The 23,775-nt window shown below is 42.5% G+C and overlaps 1 protein-coding gene across 11 annotated transcripts in view; it reads right to left on the reverse strand.

The window, feature by feature from the left end:
• The window catches only part of RAP1GAP2 (RAP1 GTPase activating protein 2), a 227,928-nt gene that overhangs the window by 28,643 nt on the left and 175,510 nt on the right, over window positions 1-23,775 (reverse strand). For all 11 annotated transcript variants that reach the window (XM_079130830.1, XM_079130826.1, XM_079130829.1 and 8 more), the window contains 9 exons: window positions 22,025-22,069; window positions 21,224-21,256; window positions 20,622-20,834; window positions 19,355-19,458; window positions 11,147-11,225; window positions 10,316-10,369; window positions 7,686-7,769; window positions 2,227-2,327; window positions 24-153 (listed from right to left, as the gene is read on the reverse strand). In XM_079130830.1, the coding sequence (XP_078986956.1) occupies window positions 24-153; window positions 2,227-2,327; window positions 7,686-7,769; window positions 10,316-10,369; window positions 11,147-11,225; window positions 19,355-19,458; window positions 20,622-20,834; window positions 21,224-21,256; window positions 22,025-22,069 (843 nt within the window). The remainder of the gene's footprint in view (window positions 1-23; window positions 154-2,226; window positions 2,328-7,685; window positions 7,770-10,315; window positions 10,370-11,146; window positions 11,226-19,354; window positions 19,459-20,621; window positions 20,835-21,223; window positions 21,257-22,024; window positions 22,070-23,775) is intronic.

A 23,775-nucleotide genomic window follows, 5' to 3' on the forward strand; every position in this document is an offset into this window, starting at 1 on the left:
AAAGTTCTCCAAAACCAGGCTACCTGTTGGGCATCACCCTCGGTGAATGGCAGCTTTGTGGAGACGTGAAACATGATCTCCCGGTCCCGGAAGGTTGTGAACACTGACTCCACCCCTGTCTGTCCATGGGTCACATCCAGGCCTCCTCGGAAACTGTCAGTAAAACAGGGCAGGAGCAGGAGAGAAAGAGTGAGGGGAAGCAGGCAACGTGGTGCGACCTCCCCTAAGGTTATGAGGCAGATGGTGGGCAGATGGAAGAGTTAAGGGAGGAGGAGAGGGCAAAGGAGAGAACAAGGGGAGGAAAGCAGGGAAGGGTGTTCTTCTGAGCAGACTAGCCTGGAGTTCTAATCAGACATCCATTGTCTAAATAAAAAGGCAGAACCTCTAACCCACCCCTTGTTGTGTCCCCCATGCACCGCTGTTCATGTGGGAAGGGAGGCCTGTTGTCCAAGATCCCAGACAAATGCCCATCCCAGCTGCCAGGCCCCCAAGGCTGGGCACAGCTCCATGCTCTCTGCAAGGCCATAGCCATGTCATCTGCCCAGAGCTAGGGCAACCAGCCATCCTGCTGGATGACGGTGAGCCCCTCAATGGCTCCAGAGTCAGCCAGGAGAGATAACAGATGCTTGGCTTGTACCTAGCTAGTTCCTGATGTGGAGGCCCAACTGTGGCAACACCCAGCTTAGGGAAATCCAGGGAGGTCCCTTCTCAGACTGCCTATTCACAGACAGGAAAGAAAAGCACAAAGGAACTAGGTGGGCTTTCAAAGTCTGTCCCTTCTGCCTTTACAGAAAAATGGCTGCCAGCTCTGGACCACATCCTTCAGCAAGGAGAAGAAAAGGCAGATGCAGGTTCCTTAAAGAAAATGAAATAAGATGGTCGCTGGATGTCAGTCTCCCAGCCCTTAATACAGCCAGAAAATGTGCTCAGCCCAGCACAGCAGAAAGGATTTTAGATGGGTTGTCGGAATTTCAGGTTCTAAACCTGCTTCTGGCACTAAGTCAGCTCGTAACCTTGGGCATATCACTTAATGGCTCTAGGCCTCAGTTTTCTTTTTCTATAACATAAAGGGATAGTATTACATATCTCTGGATCCTTCTGGGATTAGCATAATATAGTTCATCTATTCTAAGACCCTCAATTTTAACATTTTAACATCACAAAAATCAGGACACCTCATAATGATGGCATCTTAAAGTCAACAAAAGACTGCAAAATAAGAAAAATAACAGTAATGATAACCAGAGTGTGGCACTAGTCAAAATATTTCAAGTGCATTAACTATTTTAATCCCCCAACATCCTTGTGGGGTCAGTATTTTATTTTCCTTTTTACAGATGAAGTAACTAAAGCTTGCCAAGGTTAAGTCACTTGTCCAAAGTCTTAGAACTAGTGGGCAACAGAGCTGGGATTTTAACACAGGTGTGATTGACTCCAGACAGCAGGGTGACTTCCAAGGAGAAAACAAATGATGAAAAGGGGAAAGGGAAAAGGAGAAGGAAACAGAGAAGAGAAGAAAGCAGAGGAAGAGAGCAATTTTTGAACACCTACTACATGCCAGGCAATTGGGCTAGTTAATTTATACATGATGTTTGGAGCTCCTGCTATTTTGACTTCCAGGGTGGGAGAGGGGTGTGATTTCTAGGGCCCTCAGTCACACACCAGGTACCTGGCTGGCCAGAACTGAAGTATTCCCAAATGTTGCTGTTGCCAAGGAAAATCAAGAGCCAGAACCTTCCAAACAATAGCGCCAATATTTAATCTTTCTGTCTATTGCATAGACTCCTCCTGGTGTGTGTGGGGGGGTTATATTTATATCAACTCTTAATTACCCACTCTTTATGCATTATCTAAAAGGGGTCATTTCCTTCCAAACTGCATAGGGAACTCTTGCCCAGCAGGTGAGAGGTAGGGAAGGTGAACTCATTTCATTTGAAGTCTGAGTCAAATGCAATGAGGAAGGAAAATCTCAGGGAAGCATTCCCATCACACATCCTAAGGCCAAATGCCAATGCCTTTCAGATAACCTACCATGCTGATTATCCTTTGGACCACTGATTCTTTAGGAATAAGTGAGTGTTGATCAGATGCTGAAAAACAATCCCATACTCCTCAGATGTGCTTTTAACTCTCACGTGAGCTCCTTGAGGACTGAGCTGTGTGCCCCAGGCCCTTCTGCTAGGGCCTCATCAACGGAGCTGCAGCAATCCCTTGGCTAAAACTCACCCTTTAAAGTCCTGCAGTGTGATCGTGTCCCCTAGCAGATCCAAGAACTCCTTGAAAGCAGGACTCTCCTCATTGTTCCCAAATAGTTCCTCCTCCAGGGTCTTAAAAAGAAACAGGAACAGGAGTAGGAGTTTAAAAACACACCATCTTGGTGCCAAAGGAAAGGCAGCCACATACCTGGTCCTTTGTTTCTTCCTCCCTATCTCCCAATATATTTCACCACAGACGTCCTCATTGGAGGATGGGCTAATGGAGAACCACTCCACAGAGCTGGATCCTTGCAGTGGGTTAATGAGATCTTTCTATTTGAGCAAAGGTTAGTATAAAAGGCAAAGCTGACACAAAGAGTTCACAGACTTAATACCAAAAACATGATCCCTAAATGAAAATTTGGTAGTTGGACTTCCAACAAAGAATTAGTATCAAGAACATAGAAAAAACAAGCATAACACTACAGTAATCAAAACCACAATGAGATGCCACTTCACACCCTCTAGGATGGCTATAATTAAAAAAGAAAGACAAAAAAATAAATAAATAAAAAATAAAGAAGTATCCAGACTGGAAAAAAAAAAAAAAAGAAAGAAAAGAAAAGAAAGACAACAAGTGTTGATGAGGATATGGAGAAATCAAAACCCACATAAATAGCCACTGGGAAGAGAAAATGGTACAACTACTTTGGAAAGCAGACTGGCAGTTCCCCAAAAGGCTAAACAGAGGTACCATATGAGCGTGATTCCACTCCTAGGTGGGTACCCAAGAGAAATTAAGACCTAGGGCCACACAAAAATGTTTGCATGAATGTTAATAGTAGTACTATGTAAGATGTCTCAAAAGTGCAAATAACCCAAATTTCCATCAATAAATGAATCTAAAAATCTGATATATTCATACCATGGAATATCTAGCCATAAGTAAGAAACTCTTATAAAAGGTGCAGAATGGCAAGTCCACGGAGATAGAAAGTAGATTAGTGGCTGCCAGGAGCTAAAAGGGAATGGGGTTGGAGAGTCACTGAGAGTGAGTATGGGATTTCTTTGGGGAGTGATGAAAATATCCTGGAATTAGATAGCCACTGCTGTGCCACTGTGTGATTACACTACAAATCACCTGATGAAGATGCAACTCACACACTACTATGAATTGCACAGTATGAGACTTACACCTTAATAAGGCTATTATAAAGAAAATTTAAAAGCCTTAGTGAGAAAATGGTCAAAAGAACAGACATTTCACCTAAGAGGATATACAGATGGCAAACAAGCATAGGAAAAGATGTTCAACATAGTTAGCCTTTAGAGAAATGCAAATTAAAACTATAATGAAATATTACTAAACACATATCAGAATGGCTCAAATTAAAAAAAAAAAAAAAAAAAAAAAAAACAGAGACAACACCAAATCTGGCAAAGATGTAGAGAAACTGGATCGCTCATACATTGATGGTGGGAACAATCGCTCAGTAAGAGTTTGGCAGTTTCCTACAAATTAAACATATAATTACCATACAACCAGCAATTGTGCTCCTAGGCATTTATCCCAAAGAAGTGAAAACTTGCATTCAAATAAAACCAAAAGCTATATACAAATGTTCATAGTAGCTTTATTCATCATAGCCAAAACCTGGAAACAACCCAGATATCCTTTAATGAGTGAATGGTTAAACAAACCCTGAGAGAGCCAGACTATGGAACACTACTTAGCAATAAGAAGGGACAAACTAGTGACACAATTCAAGAACTTTGGACAAATGCTACTGAGCAGAGAAAGCAACCCCAAAAGTTCATGTGCTGTATGATCCCATTTATGTAACATTTTGGAATAAAGTTTTTGAAGTCAGAGAACAGATCAGTGGTTACCAGGGTTTAGGGACTGGAGTGAGGAAGGAGAAGAAAGGTGGGAGGGAGATGGCATGGTGATAAAAGGAAAATACGAGGGAGCCCTGTGGTGATGGAACTCTTGTTTCTTGACTATGGAACCTACAGGTGGATAAAATGACGTAGAATAAAACATAGACCAAATACACACGCGCGCGCGCGCGCATGTACCTCTAAAATGGGGATATCTGAATACTATCTGTGGCTATCTGAATATATCTGAGGATTGTGTCAATGTCACAATGGTTGTGACCGTGTGCTGTAGTTGTGTAAGACATGATCTTTGGGGAAAACTGGGTAAAAGATACATGAGATCTTTCTGTATTATTGCTTCCAACTACATGTGAATCTACAAATATTGAAAACTAAGAAGTTTAACAATTAAAAAAAAAAAGGCAAAGCTAAAAACAGTAGCAAGCTTTGCAAATGGTGATAGACTTTAAAAACTGACTAACCCTCTCTGATGAAAAACACTTGCTATTTTTTTCTGCCCATGGCAGCAGGGCCTGCAAACAGCTGAAGGCTCTGTAAACAGTCATGGGCTGCAATGAATGGCTGCATACAAAAAAATTTTAGTTTGTCCAATCACTTCAAGGACAAAGACAAATAGGTGATTCTTTAATATCTCCTTAATGTCTGCTATTTGGGGGGGTGCTTGAGATTGAGCCCATGGCCTTGATCATGCTAAACAAGTGCTCTACCACTGAGCTACATCCCCAGCCCCATGTAGGCCTGCTTTGCAACTAATGAAAGCAGACCCTCAGACTCCAAGTCTTCAACAGGCAACAGAATCTAGCAGATTTCAATAACTTTACTTGGTTTTTAATAGTATTTCTTCTTAGGATTACTGATTTCAGGACAAGTGATACTGGTTTCCCAGTTAGTGGAGTGTGATCTAGAAATTCCTTAAAAAAATAAGTGCACAAGGGCTGGGGGTATAGCTCAGTGGTAGACCATTAGCCTAGCTTGAGCAGTGTCCTGAGTTCAATCCCCAACACCACTGAAAACAAATAAATAAAAGCATTTTAGTTTTTTTAAAAAAATTTATAAAGAAAATATTTAGTAATTAATAGTATGGGTGTGATAAAAATTTTAACAGTGGCCTATTGTGACATAAATGCTATAATACAGATCCTAAGTATGGTCTATGAATATCTGAAGTTTTGGAAACACGGCTCTCTAGCAGGTGTCAGCAAACTATGGCCCATGGGACAAGCCCAGTTCCCTTTTTGATTTTAATCAATAAAATTTTATTGGAACATGGCCAGGCCAACACATTTGCATATTGCCTTTGGTGCTTTTGCACAACAAAGGCAGTAGAATGGTAGTAACAGAGATTCCAAAGCCCAGGAAGACTAAAAAATCTATTATCTGGACCTTGAAAGAAAAGTTTGCTGATCCCCGATGTTTAGCATGGTATGAAGGCATTGCAACTCCAGCCAAGAATCCTGTTTGTCCCAGGTCATGGGGCCTGAGTGTGAACTGCTGTTTCCAGGAAATCTACATCTCCTACTAAGAAAACAACTCATTGTAGGTTCTGGGGCATGTACCTCTCATCCAGGATTCATACCCAGTCTGGGATTATTAGCATTGTCATTATTTTTATACTGGCCCTGGGCTTGACCATGTACTCAGGGAAGGGGTCTTAGTCATCACTGTGTCCCCCACAGTTCTTAGCATAGTACATGACAAACAGGAGAGTTAGGTGAAGCTTATTTATATCCAAAGACGAGCATAGGGTTTTAATGCAACAAATGTTCATATTAAATGTCCCCCAGCTGTAGGTTTGCAAAACAACAATCTGCCTAGATTTTTTAAAAAATAATTTTATCTTCCTGGCTTTTTCCCCCACAGCAGCAGCAGGTACACAAAAAGCACAGAGGCTCCTTCTCAGAGGTGGATGGTTAATGTTCAGTAATTATAATTTTGCTGGAACATTGGTTTGTAATCACCTTACGATCTGTTTTGGTAAATTTCACAAGCAAAGAACTTTAATTAGGGGGATCATATTAGCCAAGTTATAAGAAATAAAAATGTAATATGTGAAAATAATGAGAGTGGCTACCTGAATAATCTCCCTTAAATTATAAGATTTATCAGCATTGGTCTTTCAGATCCTAACTCTTCACATAATTAGAGTGTTTTCAAGCAAACACATGTCTCTTGTGGTCTAATATCTTTAGACAAGGAAATCAGCCATCATCCGGCCAAGAAGACATTGACACGCAAAACACACACACACACACACACACACACACACACACACACACACACATAAAATTGGAGCACACTACTTAGCTGCCAATAGTAGGGCCAAAATTTTCATTTGTTCATTAACTCACATAACAACTGAGTATATTTATATAAAGTCACAATGCTAGTCTCTTGGATGATACAAAGGTGAGATGGGTGTGCAAACTTCTTCTCGTAGAACCTAGGTGAGGAGACCAGTGTGTCCTGCTGACCACCCTGCCAGGATGTTAGTAAATGTTCACGGTAAAACACAGGGAAGGAAGATGGGAAGTTCATGGTCAAAGAAGCATAGAAAATAATGGGCTCAAGAAAGTTAAAAAGAGTTTTTTACCTTGGGGGTTCTGAGTGTCTTTAAAATGTTCCTACACACACAGACCCCTGCTCCAAGTCATTTGCTCACAGAATACTTCACGAGACCAGTGTCTCATGGAATCACACTCTGAGAAACATTATTTGGGCCAATTAACTCCAAAGCTAAAAATGAGTGTTACAAGAGATAGAGGAGGGTAGCAGTGGTGAGCCAGTAAATTCTTTACCAACTACTGGCTTTCACAATTGCTCTCCAAAGGAAGAAATTGAAATTCTGGTGCTTGCCAATTTCCATGATATAAATAATACTTCCATGGCTGATTTCAAGCTACCAACATGACATCATTCAACACAGAGTTGGAAAGAGATGCCCATAATTGATTCCAGCACACAGCTGAAGTTTTGGGAGAAAAAGCTAATTCCCAGCTGGGAGAACAGTGAGCAAGAAGAGATAGGCTGCCAGGTGAGTAGCACATGCCTGAAATCCTAGTGGCTTGGGAGGCTGAGGCAGGAGGATCGAGAGTTCAAAGCCAGACTCAGCAAAATCAAGGCACTAAGCAACTCAGTGAGATCCTGTCTCCAAATAAAATACAAAATAGGGCTGGGGATGTGGCTTAGTGATTGAGTGCCCCTGAGTTCAATCCCTGGTACTCCCCAACCAAAAAAAAAAAAGTAGAAGAGATAAGCTTATGCTAATCTGTTCCCTCTGATTATTTAGGTTTTTCTTGTGACTGACAGCCCATAGATAAATACAAACTGAGACAGTCAGGAAGAATCAAACTTTACTGCTTTACTGTGTGAAAACTTACACCACCATTTAAAAGACTTGTAGGCCTTTTGGTAAGAAGTAGCATTACTTGATTCTGATATCTGCAGTCCAATTCACGCTTTAAATATGACAGTTGTATTCAGAATGCCTTAAAAACTTAGTTCAGGGATTCTGCATTTAGAGTAGGGGAAAAAGAGCCCTCAGTGAGAAAACATAGGAGATGGTGACCAGAATGGAGTTATGGTGCTTACCTGCCTGGCTTTTTGATAAATGACTCCAAACTTAAATGTGTTGTTGACATCATGTTCATCATAAGACACAATCATTTGGGAGGCCTGAAAAGGTAGGAAGGCAAAAAATCAATTTTGTTAATTTGGAGGCAAATGAAGATGCAAATGGAAGGGAAAGCACTCATTTTGGTAGAGAATGTGCCCCCTACTAAAAAAGCAGATGCTCAAGATCCAGCTCCAAAGGTCTTAGCTAGCTCCTAACACCTGAGCTTCCCCAGTAGTAACCAAGCTTCTGTATCATCCATTCTGTTCCCATCCAGGTGGGCCAGCCATTACGGGAAATTAAGGAGCCAGTGGGACTCAGGGAACTGACTTTACCCCAGTATTTTATCTGTGGTGTTAAAAATAAAGCCAGAACCCCAAAATAGTTCAGCAAGGATGGCTCTAGCTCTAATTCCACCTCTTCTCAGCAGCATAATGCTGAGCAAGTCCCTTCTCCTGTCCAGGCGTCAATCCTTTCTTCATAAGATGAGCTGTATAGAGGAACATGTTCTAATAAGAAGTAAACAGAAAAGAAAAATTAAAACCTGACCATAAGTTCTACCAAATTTTCCATTTTTTCTCATAAAATTTATGTCTGGGGTCAGAAACACTAAACGCTAGTTCTGAATCTGCCACTTTTATCCATGTAGCTTTGAGTGTGTCACTCATGTCTCTGGACTTCACTTTTTCCTCTGTCAAAGGGAGATGTGTAGTTATGAAGAGTCAATGAGATCAGGCACATAAAGTGCTGAGCACCAAGCAGCTATCATCAACATCAACATCATGATCAACAACATCATCACCATCTGCGCAACCCTCCTGGAAGAGTTGAACCAGCTTGTTGGGAAAGAGTAGCATATTTGGGTGCTACTGGAATACTTCCTACAATATAAAGGAAGGATTCGTCCATGTATTATGCTAAGGGAAGAACAAGGCAGGCCCATGTTAGGTTGCCACTCACTGTGTATCTCTGTGAGGTTCTCAGCTGCCTGAGAAAATGGACACATCTCAGCTCCCCCAGTGAGATCCCTGTTGGCCTGACCCTTGTGGAAGCCCACCAGTCCTGCCTGGGATGAGTTAAAGGAGAAGAACAGCTGCCCTCTCAGGGAGAGGCACCAGATCATAGAGACCTTCCAATAAATGTTCTAAACTCTGCAACTTTTAAACACAAACATCTCAGCCAGACTAATATCCCAGTTGAACTTTAGCAATTCCTCCAATACACACACACACACACACACACACAAACAGCTGATTTTCAATGACTACCAGGGATGGAAGCTTTCCAAGTTATAAAGAGAACTATGTAAATGGACATCACTGGGCTCTCACAGCGGGTATGATCTGACAACAAAAATTACCAAACCTGTAGTTCAGTTAGGTTTTTATGATGGGGTTTTAATGTGTGGTTAAACCTCATCAATTCAGCTTTAATCCTAAAGGGAGGTCAGTCTGAATGATAGAAAGCATTCAGTGGAGCACAGCATATTCCTGGTAAGTTTCTGGAGGCTCTAAAAAAAGAGGCATCCAGAAGAAGGGCTTGGTGAGATAGAGAACTCTGCCACTAGCTCAGCCACTGCAGATGAATAAATGCGTAGATGCTTCTAGGAGTGTCTTGCACAGTTGTGAACATTGAAGGTATTTTTTCCAGGGGGTTAACAAATTGGCAAATGCCTTAACCGTTATCCTGGTCCCACCAGGATAGAGGCCTCTCTTCTTCACACACACACACACACACACACACACACACACACACACACGCCAGACATTTCACTTCATGGCTCCTGGTTTTCAGAGTTGGAACTCAAGGAATGGACAGAGCCAATCCCAGCAAGCTTCAGCTGTCACCACATTGGCCACAGCGGAAACTCAGATCACAGCTCCACTTCCATTCTCTCCCTCTAGACCCTGCTGGCTCATGAAGAAGGCAGTTGGTGCACGAGGTCTTTTCTTGTGGCCAATTTTAAGCAGTTCTCTGTTCATGGCTGATTTAAGTCCTGTCATACCACAATCATTCTTGAGTGGGTTTCTTGTTCATTTTGTTATTATTGCTCCTCTCTCTACTCACACCACCATATCAAAACTGGGGTCAAGATCAGGCCAATCCTAAGGAAACTGATAACAAGAGAACTAGCTAGCTTATTAACTAAGGCCAAGAGGGGCCCGTAAGACCTCAGAGCTGCAGTAACATGGGTGATGGGAGCCAAGGTCTGGCCTTTTACTTCTTAGTGGGTTCCTGCCCTTTGTTTCCCCCACCCCCCATGATAGCAGTTGCTCTGTATCCGCCCCGCATCTCATCCCAGTACTGGCCTCAGGGAGGTACAACTGGAGTGCCGTAGAAAAGCTGTAAAACTGCTACTTCTGCCACCTTCCTAGCTGGAAACCTATTCAGCTGGGCTGGAGACCCAGGCATGTCTAAGGATATGTTCCCAGGGGATCAGTGTGTGAAGTAGTAGGCAAGGACAGAGGGAATCCTAGAGATTTATCATTTAGACCCCACAAAACCCCACCATGATGCAGAGAACTCCTCACAGAGTCATAGGTATGCAAATTCATGCTGAGCTACACAGCCCTGAATAACAGGCAAGGGGGAATATAAAGGTCCTCACCTTGGGGTACAGGACAGGGTTGAATCTCAGCCCCACTGCATCATCACAGAAAGCCTAAGCAGGGAAAGAAACACACAGGTCAGGGACCAAGGCCACAGAATACATCCCAGCTCCTGTACCCACTGAGAGAAGGCAGTATGGGAGGGCAAGGACCATGGGGTTGGGAACCTGGAGTTGAATTCTGGCTCTGCAGCTCACTACTCTGTGCCCAGGCCAGTCCACTAACCTTTCTGGGGCTTCCTGACAAAATGAGGAGAGGAACCATGTAAAGCTTGAGACCTATCCCCACTCTGACCTAAAAACAAGACCAAAAAAACCTCCACCCCCCAATTCCCACCAAAGGTACTTGGCCCCATTCTGCCAGCATCCCTGCTCCCAGATTGAGGGTCCAATACAATCCCACCCTCTCACCCCTCTTTGCTGACTCAGTTCCCAAGTTCCCTGTATCCCAAAGTGACACAGCACATCTGCCAGCTGGCTCCTTACTCAAGGCGGTCCTGGGTCTGGATCACCCTTCAGCCTGGCCCAGTTCTCTCCTCTGTTGTGAAGGCTCCCTGGTCTCCCCACCCCACCCTCCTCTGAAGTCCTATAGCTCTTGCCATGGCCAGCCCTGCCTTCCTATATTTCTGAGGCTGAGACTAAGGATTACACTCTCTCCTGAGCAACCTCAGCATTGATGGAAGCAGCTACCAACAGCCCCCCAACCCCATCCATGCAATCAAGGACCAGAGAAAAGTGGCTTCCCCCTTCCCAAGGGCAGGGCCTCCATTCCCCAGAGGCTAGCTCTGGACTGAAAGAGGAAGTCACCTTCTCTCAAGGGTTGGTTTTTACCTTTGCAATCTGAGGGACACTGGGCAATTTGCTCAGTCCAGCCAAGGGAATCCGCTCATGCACTGTCTTCAGTTTGGACCTGCACATGAGGATAAGGGTGAGGCAAGGGCACCCACAGGAACAGAGTCAATAAGGAAGATGGTTGAGGTCACACCAGACAGGTCACCTGCTTCAGGTCTCCCTGGAGGCAGGTTTGCTTCTTTCCCCCAACCCATATGTGGGGCAACACACTCAAACGGGGAAATGGAACCTAGCTAGGTACCCAGGGGAAGTGGACACTTCAAAGAACAAGCCTGATAAAGCTATCTGCCACTGAAATATGGGAAATAACTATATTTCCACCCTCCAGGTTACCACTATTTTTGTTTCTTTGTGGGTTTTTTGTGCTCTCCCAAAGAACTGGGCCCAGCTTCTGTATATATTTGGATTTTGACATGCAAATGAACCTGTATGAAAGATAATCTAATATTTGAAAATCTGGATTTACTCAAAATATAAATGGAATGGAATCTGCTTTATAAAGGGCTTCACCATGAGACTCTAAATTTAGCCCGTTCCCCTGATTCATTTAGCACATTATGAAAGTGTTGGATTTTTCTGAATGCTTTTCTGCATCTGCTGAGATAATCATATGGCTTTTAATCAGTTAACCTGGTGGATTACATTTCTGTGGAGCTATCTTTTCATCCCACAGGTAGAACTCCAATTGCTTATAATGTATTATTCTTAATATCCTGCTGAATTTAATTGATTAATAGTTTATTTAGATGTTTACATCAATGTTCAAAAGCAACGCTGGCCTTTTATTTCTTTTCTTATATTTTCCTTGCCAGTTTTTTATACCAAGGTGTTATTTCCAGTCACATAAAGTTGTGGGATAGCTTCATGCCCTCTGAAATATCTTGAATAATATAGGGATTTTACATTCCTTAAAGTCTTGTGAAATCTCATCTGTGACATCCCTGGGCAAAGGATACTTCACAGTTCTCCAGTGTTGAGTATTTAGATTTTCTACTCTTTCTTGAGTCAACTTGGATAATTTTTTTTCTATAAAAGTATCCAACAAACATATTGATACACTTGTATCAGATACTATTAGTAGCAGCTTCATTGCTATAATACTACTTGTTTGTGTCTTTTCTTTGTTTTCTTTGATCACTCTTAGCAGGGTTTACCTCTTTCATTAGTCTTTTCAAAGAGATAGCACTTGGCTTTCATGATCGTCTTTGCTCTTTTTCATTTTTGCTTTCTACCTCACTAGCCTGTTCTTATCTTTTTTACTTCCTTTCTTTTATTTCCTTCAGGGTTTTGCATACTATTCTTGTTCTAACTTCCCAGCCTTATGCTTACTCATTTAATCTTTTTTCTTTTTTTTTATGAGTGTACTTACTTACATCTCTCTGTAAGTACCACTTAATTGCATCCCACACATTTTGATAGGTAGTATTTTTACTGTCATTTAGTTCTAAATATTTTGTCAGTTCTTTTGTGATTTTATCTTTAACCAAGGAGTCATTTTAAAAGGTATTTTTGTCCTTTTCTTTCTTATTTATTTATTTTCAGTGATGGGAATTGAATACAGGGTCTCACACATCCTAGGCAAGTGCCCTACCACTGAGCCACATCCCCAGCTAAAAAGTTTTAAAAAAAAAAAAACTTTCCAAGTACAAGAGTTTTTTTCTTCAGTATTTTAATTGTTGATTAATAAATTCTCTTTTTTCAGGGAACATAATCTCTATGATATTCATTATTTAAAATTTGCTGACTTAGTCCATGAAACATTTTCTTTTTATTTTTACTTTTTCACATTCCATGTGGACCTGAAAAGGATGTTTTTGGTTGTTGTTGAGAGCAGGAAAACACATTACCAGATCGGGTTTGTTCATTGTATTGTTCAAATCTTGTTTATCTTCACAATTTTTTATCTACTTTATTCATTGTTTTCTGAGAGATGTTATTAAAATCTCCCTCTAAGACTGAGAATCTGTCAACTCTTCCCTACATTTCTGTCAGTTTTTGCTTTTTAAATTCAAGCCTCTGTTACCAAGCACATACCCATGATTGTCAGGCCTGGGAGACCTGTCCTCTTCATCCTCATGTAGATGGAGGCCTCAGAGAGAACCCAGCAGAGGCTATCTTTTCCTGCCCAGGTCTGAACAAATTCAGTAATAAAATAACAACAAAGAGTAAGGCAGTCAGGAGTGAAAACAGCTCTTTGTTACTGATAAAGACTGAGAACACATAGCTTAGTGTGAAGGAAGATGAAATGAGACTTCCTAATTAAAGTCCAGAATTAGTCAAACATAACCACCCAGTCACAGGTAGTGCTGGGTGGGGGCAAGAGCCCTCCTGGGGGGCTACTCAGGAGAAAACTCCAAGAGGAAAGGGGAGAAAAATCAAGGCTACACCTTAAATTCTTGCTCTGAAATGAACATGTCAGAGGGCAGAGAGAACCAGAGGTGTTACACAAAAGTGTTCCCACCACATGGCAGGAAACACCAGGCATCAAGAAAAAGTATTCCCAAATTACAAGAGTACTTCCTTTATCCTTAATGCTTTTTACCTGAAATTCTATTTTGTCTGATTTTAATATTGCTATGCCAGCTTTCTTGGTTAGTATTTTCCCAGTGTGTCTTTTTCCATTTCTTTCTTTTAAATCTTTCCATGTCACTTTTCCTTAAGTATGTCTCATAATCATAATGTACTTCCATTTTAAATTTAATTTGATAGCCTGATATCTTAGTAGGCTAATCTAATCTATTTATACTTACTGTAACTAACATATTGGAAATTATTTCTAATCTATCATTTTATATCTTTTATTCCCTATGGTTTTTTTTTTTTTTTTTTTCTTTCCTGTCTTCAATTGAATAGAGTTATGGGTATTTTTGTTTTTGTTTTGTTACTCTCTTTTTTTTAAGTCTGCTAGTTTGGGAGATATAGATTGTGTATCTCCCAAGATAAATATTTATATTTTTTCCAATAAACCCTAAAATTGTGATATTTCTCCTGTGGAGAAAGGTTAAAAAAAATTCTTCCTTTCCCATAGTCCTTGCTACCTTTGTTTATAAATTTAGTTCAAGTCTCCATTTAAAGATGCCAAAAATTACCTGTTTTTCCAGTCAGTAATTAAATTTATCAGTATGGTTTACCTATATCTTGTTATTTTATAATTGCATCTTTTCTTCTAAGTTTTCTTTTCTTCTGGCTGAAGTACATCCTGTAGTATTTCTTTCTGGGAGACTCTATGAATCATATACTCCCTTTTTTTTTTTTTTTTTTTAATGTTTGAAAACAGTTTTGTCTTTGATGTTTTCTGGGCATAGAATAATGGGTTAAAAATGTTTCTTCTTTAATTTTTTTTCCTTCCTGCTTGCTTGCTTGCTCACTACACTTTAAAAATACTATCCCCATCATCTTTCAACAACTATTATGGCTAAAGAAAAATCTACTCCCAGCCTAGTTGTCACTACCTCAAAAACAGTCTGGCTTTATCCTCAGGTAGTCTTAAAATTTCTTTAATTTTTGATTTCTGATGTTTCACTTCAACGTGTCTAGAAGTATTGTTTTGTTTTTAAATTGTTCTCAGCAGCAGGTTGTATACTTTCTTCAATTCTGACATATTCTCAGCTATTCCCTGTGGGAATCTGCTCACTAATCTCTATTATTTCCTTCTGGAACTCCTTTGAGACAAATTCTGAGGCCTCCCAGTCTATTATCCACATCTTCTCTTCTTTTTTATGTACTCAATCTCTTTATCTGTGCTGTTTTCTGGATGAATTCCTTGAAACTATCTATCTTCTGATTCACAAATTCACTCTTTGAACAAACTAGATTTTATCCTGTTAAGTTTATTTAAACAATGATTTTTATTCCTAAAAATTCTAATTATGCCCATGAGTTCTTGATTCATTTCTTTGTATTACAATTTATCCATTTTATAGAAGCTATTCATTCTTTGTCTTTTTAAGATCTTAAATATATTTATTTTTTAAGTCATTTTGAAAGACTACCATTATTTGCATTTCATCAGCAGTAAATCCATCTCCCATTTGTTGACATTTTGACTGTCTTTCTTAATGTCAGTTTTCCCCAGGTGCTTGGAATTTTCCACCCACTTTTCTCTATTCTCAGTGCAAGTCACTCTGGTTCAGTCCCCATCCTGGCTATTAGTCTGCACCACTCTGGGGGCACCATTCACATTATGCAATCTGGTGATCGGGATGATCACCTGCAATCATCACCTGGCTCACTGTGGCCACCTCCTGACTCACCTTCCTTCTCTTGGCCTTGACATTCCTCCATGTCATTGTCCTTACTCTAGCCAGAATGACCTTTCTATAGATCTTTCTGTAACATTCTCTCTTCTGTAGCTCTCCTTTGCTCTTAGGATAAAATCTAAGCTCCTAAAGATAATCTGTACATGATCTGGCTTTCCCACAACTCTCTAGCACAGTCTTTCAACCCTACACACATTGACACACATTCCACAATCAAACCATCCTGAACTTCTTTCAGTTCTCCCTCAACTTCTATCTTTCGCACCATCCTCACTAGCCTACAATGATCCAGGTCCATAATAAGAAGATGAGTAAAGCTAAGAAGAAAAAGACCTAAATGGGAGCTAGGGGTGTAACAGTGGTAGAGCACTTGCCTACCATGCACAAGGCCCTGGGTTCAATACTTGGCCTTGCAAAGAAGGAAGGAAAGAAAAAAGGAAGGGAGGAAGGGAAAGGAAAAATATATATATATAAAATGTATTGAATGCTTTCTACAGCCAAATAAACAAGTTAAGAATTTATTCCTCATAGAATCCCTACCCCTAGACAAAGTCTGGCACATAGTAAGCCTTGGTTAAACAAACACTAAATAAATCATGCACTTCCTCATATTAACCATTCTTACATTGCTAAAGTAATTGTTTCTTGACTATAGTAAAGTTTTATTAATAGTATGCTTGAATTTAAGTTTCTGAGACCAAGCATTCTTCTATATTAATAAGGAATACTGGGACCTGTTTTTTTTTTTTTTTTTTTTTTTTTTCTTTTTTAACTTACATTTCATTTGCCTGTTTTATTTTTCATGAGTACCCTCTAAACATTATCAAATGAATTGGGAAGCTTTCCATATTTCTCTATTCTCTTGAACAGTTTAAATAACACAAAATCTGTTCCTTTAAAGTTTAAAATACCTACCCACAAAACATTCAGACCTAGGAACATTTGGAGGGATAATTCTTTGAGAATTTTTCTAAGTTATTGGTGCATTTGGGTTTTTTACCTCATCTTGAGTTACATTTGGTGATGTATACTTCCTTGAAAGGCATCTGTTTCAAATAACATTTCCAATTTAATAGCATGAGTTGCACACAGCATCCATTAATAATTATTTAACCTTCACATCTGTGGTTATGTGTCTTTTTATGCCTAATTTTGTGCATTTTTATTTTCTCTTTTTATCTACATTTGACTAGCTAGTCACCTATCTTATTTTTTCCCCCCCAAAGAAGCCCAGATTTATCAAGTGGTGGGTTCTTTTTATTTATAATTTTATTTATTTCTGCTTTAATCTTTGTTGTTTCTTTCCCCTCACGTTCTTTAGGTAATCATATCAATGATGAAAAGAGTACTAGCTACCATTATTGCATTATTGAGTAGCTACAATATGACGAGCTCTGACTCACTAGGGCACATAAACACTCAAGAATTTTACCTATTATTGCCATTCACAGATGAGGAAACTGAGGCACAGAAAGGTTACTAACAACAACAACAACACATGTAAACATCACTCTTACTTATTTAATAAGAGACTATTTAAGGTGACAAACTTTCTTCTAAGTATATCTTTGAATGCAACCCAGAATTTTTATGTGTAATAGCATAAATGTCATTACTTTGTATTCTTTAATTATTGCCTTGACTTCTTCTTTGACCTAAAAGTTACTTGAAAGCATTGAGATTGTTTACTTCTAAGTGGTTAAGTGTATTTCCAAAAACATTCTTTTGTTATTAATTTCTACTTTTATTATCAATGTGTTAGTGAATATATCCAGAGGAGAATTTGCTTTTTGAAATTTATTTAGATTTTTTTTTGTAGTTCAGAAGTTCCTAATCTACCTGAAAGAACAACCTATAAGATTTTTAAAAGCAGAAATTTCAAATCACAATCCAATTTTTAAAAGGAACAAAGCTTATGAACAGTTCACAGCAAATAAATACAAGCAATCCTTAAGTATACGAAAAGATATCTCCAAATGATGGGTAGATCCCACTTGATTACTCTTATGCACACACAGAGGTTGTCAGAGAGCTCTTCTCATATTTAGTCTGGAATGCTTGTTGGGATAAATTTGGGACAGTGATTAAATAATCCAGAACTCTATAGGGAATGAGGAAGAAGCTGGGACAGTAGTTACTGCCAGCAAAGGTATTTCATCTCTGGAAAAGGACTTCTTTGTGTCTGGTAAAGCTGCTAAGCCATGGAGCCAATTTTTTCATGCCTGGTTTTCAATTTGGCCTGGCAATCACTCCAAGTACATGATGTGATTGTCCAACTTCCTGGCTGATATATGGTGTCTCTCTATCACCCTGCCCACAGGCTTTCTTTTGGGGAGAGACACTTTGAGCTTGCTCTTGGGCTCCTGGTATTGATTTCAAATGCTGCTGGCCCCAAATCACAAAAGTGGTTCTATGCAGAAAGACCCTTCACCATTCACGACTCCCTCTCACTCCTAAAGAGAACAGATTTCTTCCAGAATCTTCAGTCAGTTGCATATAGTCCCACTCTACACTGCTTTCTAAGGAAGGGACCTAGGGTTCAACTCAATGTCACCTACATTTTGGTCCTAACTATCCAATAAATTACAATTTTAAAATATCAAGTATATGTTGTGCCTGGCACCTTCTCCAGTCTTCAGTACTGATACAGTGTTTCATATAGGATGTAGCATTAGGAAGAAGGGCTTAGATCCCATTGTCATCTGACTCAGAAATCCCATATAATCTTGATCTAATTTTTATTAAGAAAGGAAATAATTTTCTTCAGAGAGGTTCATATAGCTAGAAATCCTATTTGGAGCTAGGGATTCAGGTCTTACCCTCTCTGAGATTTTTCTGTAGTTACTTAATTGACTTTCCATGCCCTGCAAATACAATTTCCATCCATGTGAACCTATGTAAATATAACCACTTCCTTTTTACATCAGAAGCAAACCAAGGTTGAATGGGGGCTGACAACTTATTCGAACCATACCCTCTCCTGCCTCTCCCAAAGCAGGGTCAAATGTTCTTGTTCCTTCCCATGTTTATCTCAAAATTTAGACAGAAAAAAAAATTGTTATTACTGCCTTCCAAATACCTTTAAGAACTTACAATTAGATTTAACAAATATGAATTGAGAGCTTGACAGGTTCATAGCAGTCTACTAAGCTCTAGCCCTTGGCCTTCCTGGCTTCTGCACCCCATAGCCAGGGAAAGAAATAAATAAGGCACACACTCCTCTGGGCCCTCATAACATTCTGTGCATATGACTAAAATAATACTTGTGGCACATATTAAAATTCAGGTTTTTTTCTCTTGCTAGACCATAAGTCTTTAGGGAACAGGGACAGTCTTGGTCATCATTATCAGCCCTTATCCTATTTCCTGGTACAAGGAAGGTTTTACAAAACATGTTGCTTGAACCAAACAGAAGCCAGTTCCAGTCCCTGCCCTTTAGGAAGTCACAATCCAGGAAGAGGTGCCACCGTTTCACCTATAAGTCAGGAGCACTTGTAAAGATCACTCCAGCTCCATGAACCCAGCACATATGACAGATGGTTTAGGATCCACCTTCCCTGACTCGGTGGTCACCATAGGCAGCATTCTGGACAACCCTTTCCCAGGACATAAAGCTGTGTCTCAGTTTGATGAGACACACTGAGCCATCCCTACTGTATGTTCCCATCCTTCTCAGGCTATGGTCCCTCATAAGAAAGAAAGGCCTGTTGGGGTCTGGTCTAGGTGACCTTGAAAATCAGTCAGCTGGGGCCACCTGGTCCTGTTGCCTGGCAACTTCAAATATAGCCCCGAGATGCCAGCAGGTCTGTCCTTCCAGACTGGACCTGGTCAGACTGGTATTTCTGCCCCCTCCACCACTACCCAGCACACACACTGATGGCAGACCCACCCGGAAGAGGTGTGGCCTCAACCAGTGCAACAGCCCCACCTGAGAATGATCCGGAGGTACTCAGTGCCTTCCACTTCCTCGCACTTGATGGACAGAATCAAGTTCCCCAGGCTGCTGCCAGTACAGTAAAAGTTTAGATGATCCTAGAAATAGAAATCAGGTGTGAGTGGAGAGGAGGCAAGCCTCCAGACACGTCACCACAAACCACCTTCTTCACCAGGGAAGAGAAGCCCCACAGAAATGAGGACGCTAAGGATGCTACTGCTACAGTTGCTGTGAGTGATGATGATGACCATGATGACAATAAAGAGTCCCCAGTATGTGCCAAGCACCATGCTATGGGTTTAATACCACTATCTTCTTTAATCCTGACCACAGCTCTAGGCAGGAGATCATCCCTATTCCACAGACATGGACACCAATGTTCAGGGAGGTTAAGCAACCATCCAGGGTCACACAACCAGCAAGACACAGATCCAGGGCTCAAACCCAGATGTCTCAACTGTGCTGAAGCTCTTCACCACCAGATGTTCCCAGGGGAGCAGCTCTCACCAACACAGACTCCTGTGGGAAAAAGCTAGAAGGCACTCAACACCTCCATCCAAGGGGAACTGAGAGGTCCTCTGCACCAGGGAGCCTGGGCTACAAACATGGCTTCCTGGAGCCCATGCCAGGTCCACCAAATCAGGGTAGGGCATGGAGTCTACATTTTAACAAGATCCCCTGGGTTTAGAGGTCTAGATGCAGCTTCTTCCAAGTGAGTCTCTGTAAAGCTGTCTCAGGCTAGAGATTTTCAGAATCTGCCCTGGGGACTTAGGGAATCTAGCAAATTTGAAAGGCAGAATATATTTAAAGATATATAACTTTGTCACTTTTAAGCAATCAAAGGGTCACAGCAAGCACACTGTGCTCAGAGGAACTGCATACATGACACCAGACATTGCACTAAGTAAATGACAATGGAGTCTTCCAAGGTGTGAGGATGTGTTTTTCCTGGAGAAGTCAAAACTCTACCCATCTCTCCTTCACCCCTAAACACTATCCATTCCATCACCTCCTACAATCCTTGCTGGGAGTGATCCCCAAAGGACCCATCATGGGAATTCTGCATTGCTCCCCTGCTCCTGCCTCAGAATACTGCTAGTCAAACTTCTCCTATTAAGACAGATGCAGGCAAGGAAGGGGACAGGTCTGAGACAGAGAAAAGGCAGGGAGAACAGAGGGAGCACTGGAGAGAGGGCCCCCTTCCCACCCAGGGCACTTCCCCCTCTGGCAGATCTTTTCTCCCAGGGACCCTGGACCTCACCTTCCCTAGGAAGTGCCTGCGGTAGGCCCTGGCTTCACCCTTGCACTCAAGCTTGTAGCCAAAGGTGTTGGGGCTGAGGTTGTCCTCTTCCTCCTCCTCACAGATGCTGCTGCCCAGTGACGTCGGTGTGCCCACATTCTCCGGGTCCTCAATCCAGTAGCCCCCAAACTGGGGCAGGATGATCAGAGGGTACGGGCCTCCCTTCTCCACAACCTGGAGGCAGAGGGAGGATCTTGCCCTGCAGGCCTACCCTGGGACTGCAGGAGAAAGTGCCTATGGTGTCCCCACCAACCTCTGCACTGCTCCAGGGAAGGAAGCCTGGTATTTTTAAGGCCAAAGGCAGTAACATGAATCTCTCCTCTGCACCCTATTGGCATCTCCAGCTTCACCAGCTGACCCTGTGTCCATGGGTTGCAAGACCTGGCTGGGCACCCCCAATTAAAGCAAGGAAAAACTGAGGTCGCAGAGGCAAATATGGAAAGAGGTCTCAGGCCCTCAAATTCCAGACCCAAGGTTCTCTCCCATGTGGGGCTTGGAAGGGCCATGATCTCCTCAGGGACAAGACCCAGACCAGGCTGCAGTGGAGCCAGGGGGGCTCCTACCTCATCAATGCTGGGATATGGGATATAGTCATCCTGCAAAGCAAAGAAGACAACAGAACTGTTAATCCTCGCAGTGTCCATAAAGTCAGATCGGTTTCCATGTCCCTCTACTGGGTCTGTGGAGGGGATGCACTGGGGGCTTAGCAGGTTGCACCAAGGCTTTGGGAGAAGCACAAGAGATGGAAGAACAGCCTAGAGGCAGCTCCTGGATCTGATATCTGGTATCTGACCTCAGTTGAGCTGTCTACAAATTGACCAACCTGAATGCAAATTAAATGAGCCAAAGACTCAGCATACCAAGGTGCTGACCCTGTCATCCCTAGTGAGACCAGCTTCTCACCCTAGGATGCCAAAACACGGTGATGGCCCCTAGTCTCACCAGCAGCCTTTTCCAGGTAAGAGGGTTGACCTCCAAGGTACCCTTGGGCATTGGAAACAATCCAAAGCTAAGAGCTGATGCTCCTCTAAAATCAAGTCTAACAGCCCCAAACACTGTGCAGGTGCAGGTGCATAATGGGATGGGAGGAGCTGGGCCCAGCCACCACTCCTGGGTCTCACTCAAGACCTCCACTCCCCCCCCAGCCTGCTCTGAAGCTGCCTTAAAGGCACTGAGCCAGGCCCCCCCTTTGCTGCCCACCAAGCACAAATGTTACCAGGCTTCAGTTACTTAAATGGCTCTTGGTGAAAACCAGAGTAAGAGAGGAGGAAAAGAGAAAAGCCCAGCACCCTCGATGCTCCTCCTGCCCTCCTCCGACTCAGGCCTTCTCACCAACCAGCCACCACCTCGGCGACCCAGCCCACCTTGTTCTTCTGGGGTCCTGGCTTCTGCTCCTCAAGTTTGATCCCCTGTGGAAACAAGGAAAAGAGGAGCCATGGAAGCAAAGGTCATAAAAGAATAATCAAAGGAAAGAGTCTCTGGGCAACTTGCCTTGTTGGGGGTTAGTGATGATGAGAGCAGCGGCAGCTGGCAGCTCTCACTGCCTTGTCACTGTCAGTCCTCATGGCAGCCCCAGATGAGACAGCTGGCAGCTGAGTTAAAAGCATGGACTGGAGACAGATCACCCAGGTTCAAATCCCTACACTTTACTTAATAGCCTGATGACCTTGGGCACGTCACAGAAACCTCTCTGTGACTCCATTGCTCTCATCTGTGAAATGGGAATGATGATAGCACCTACCATTGTGTTAAAGGTTAAAGGTTAATAATGAGTGAAGCCCTTGGAACACTGATTGGTAACTGGTAAGTACTCTGGGTTATTAGTACCATAGGCTAGCAATATCATTATCATCATCCTGGAGCTTAAATTATTTCCTAGGGCCACAAGGTCATCAGGTGAGGAGGGGAAAATGGGAACCCATGTCCATTGTACCACCCAGCTCTCCCCCTCCCTGATGCGAGGGCCTGTGGATGACAGGCAGGAGGCCTTGCCAGGTCCTCATTCTGCTGCAAGCCTTCTCTAGGTGACCCCTGGACCCTCGGTAGCTGCATCTATAAAATGAGAATGAGACACATCCCACCCCCGCCAAAAAATAAATAAAACTCACAGATACACAGAGTATAACAACGATCAGCTTTGAGAACTGGGACTAGACTGGGGGAATTCATCTGCAGGTACCTGGAAAATTCACTTCTGGGAGCAGTGCCTTGTCCAGCAGTCCTATAATTGGGTTCTGACTTAACTGGGTTGTGTGGGAGGATAACACATGGTGTCCCAAGACTGTCCAAATAAGTCAGGTGAGGGTATGAGCTGGTGGGACAAGCTAGGAGAAACAGGTCCCCTCTGGGGAGAAGAGAGTTCAGAAGCAGTCCCTGCCTGGTCAGAGCACTGACACACCTTCCAAGGTGAGTTTCCCCCATGGCCTCCTTCAAAGTTCACAGTAGCTTTTCACCAGCAAGGAAATAAAGATCCCACAGGAGGGCATGTGCCTAAGGGCACACAGCTAGTAAGTGACAAGGCTTAGATCTGAAGCCAGGTCACCTGCCCACTGGGTACATGACCACACCCCACACTCTCTGGACACCAGGGCCAATGCTAACTGGGTAGATTTAGGTATAGCTTCCCTGGACTTCTCTGGGCTGAGTCACCCTGCAACATTGTTCAGGAGGGCGTGGGAGGGGCCCTCCCACAAGACAGGTGCTCCTCATACACACAGGCAGAAAACCACCAGGGTGGCCCTGCAGACCCTGTCGGGGTTAGCCAACTGGGTAGGTGGGGTGGGGGAGTGGTGTCGGGAATTGCTTTGTTTGTCCTGCATTAGTCATCCCTGTCTGGGAACAGTCCCTGGGGCAGGAGAGCAAACCTTCTCCCGGCCCCTCAGCCACCGCACTCCCTCCCCCACAACAAAGCCACTGCTCCAAACTGGGCCCTCTCTCCCCCAAGTGCAACAGGTACAATCAATAGCTGACACCCAACCACCACCACCACCCCCCATGAGAAAATGGAGGCTCAAAGGGCAAAGATACTCAACCAGAAGGCATGGGGGTTAAACCTGAACCTGGGACTGAAGCATCCAAAGCATGTGCTCTAAACTCCTCTTACTTCACAGGGGTT

Source organism: Sciurus vulgaris, assembly GCF_902686455.1.
Source record: "Sciurus vulgaris genome assembly, chromosome: 3".
NCBI lineage: Eukaryota > Metazoa > Chordata > Mammalia > Rodentia > Sciuridae > Sciurus > Sciurus vulgaris.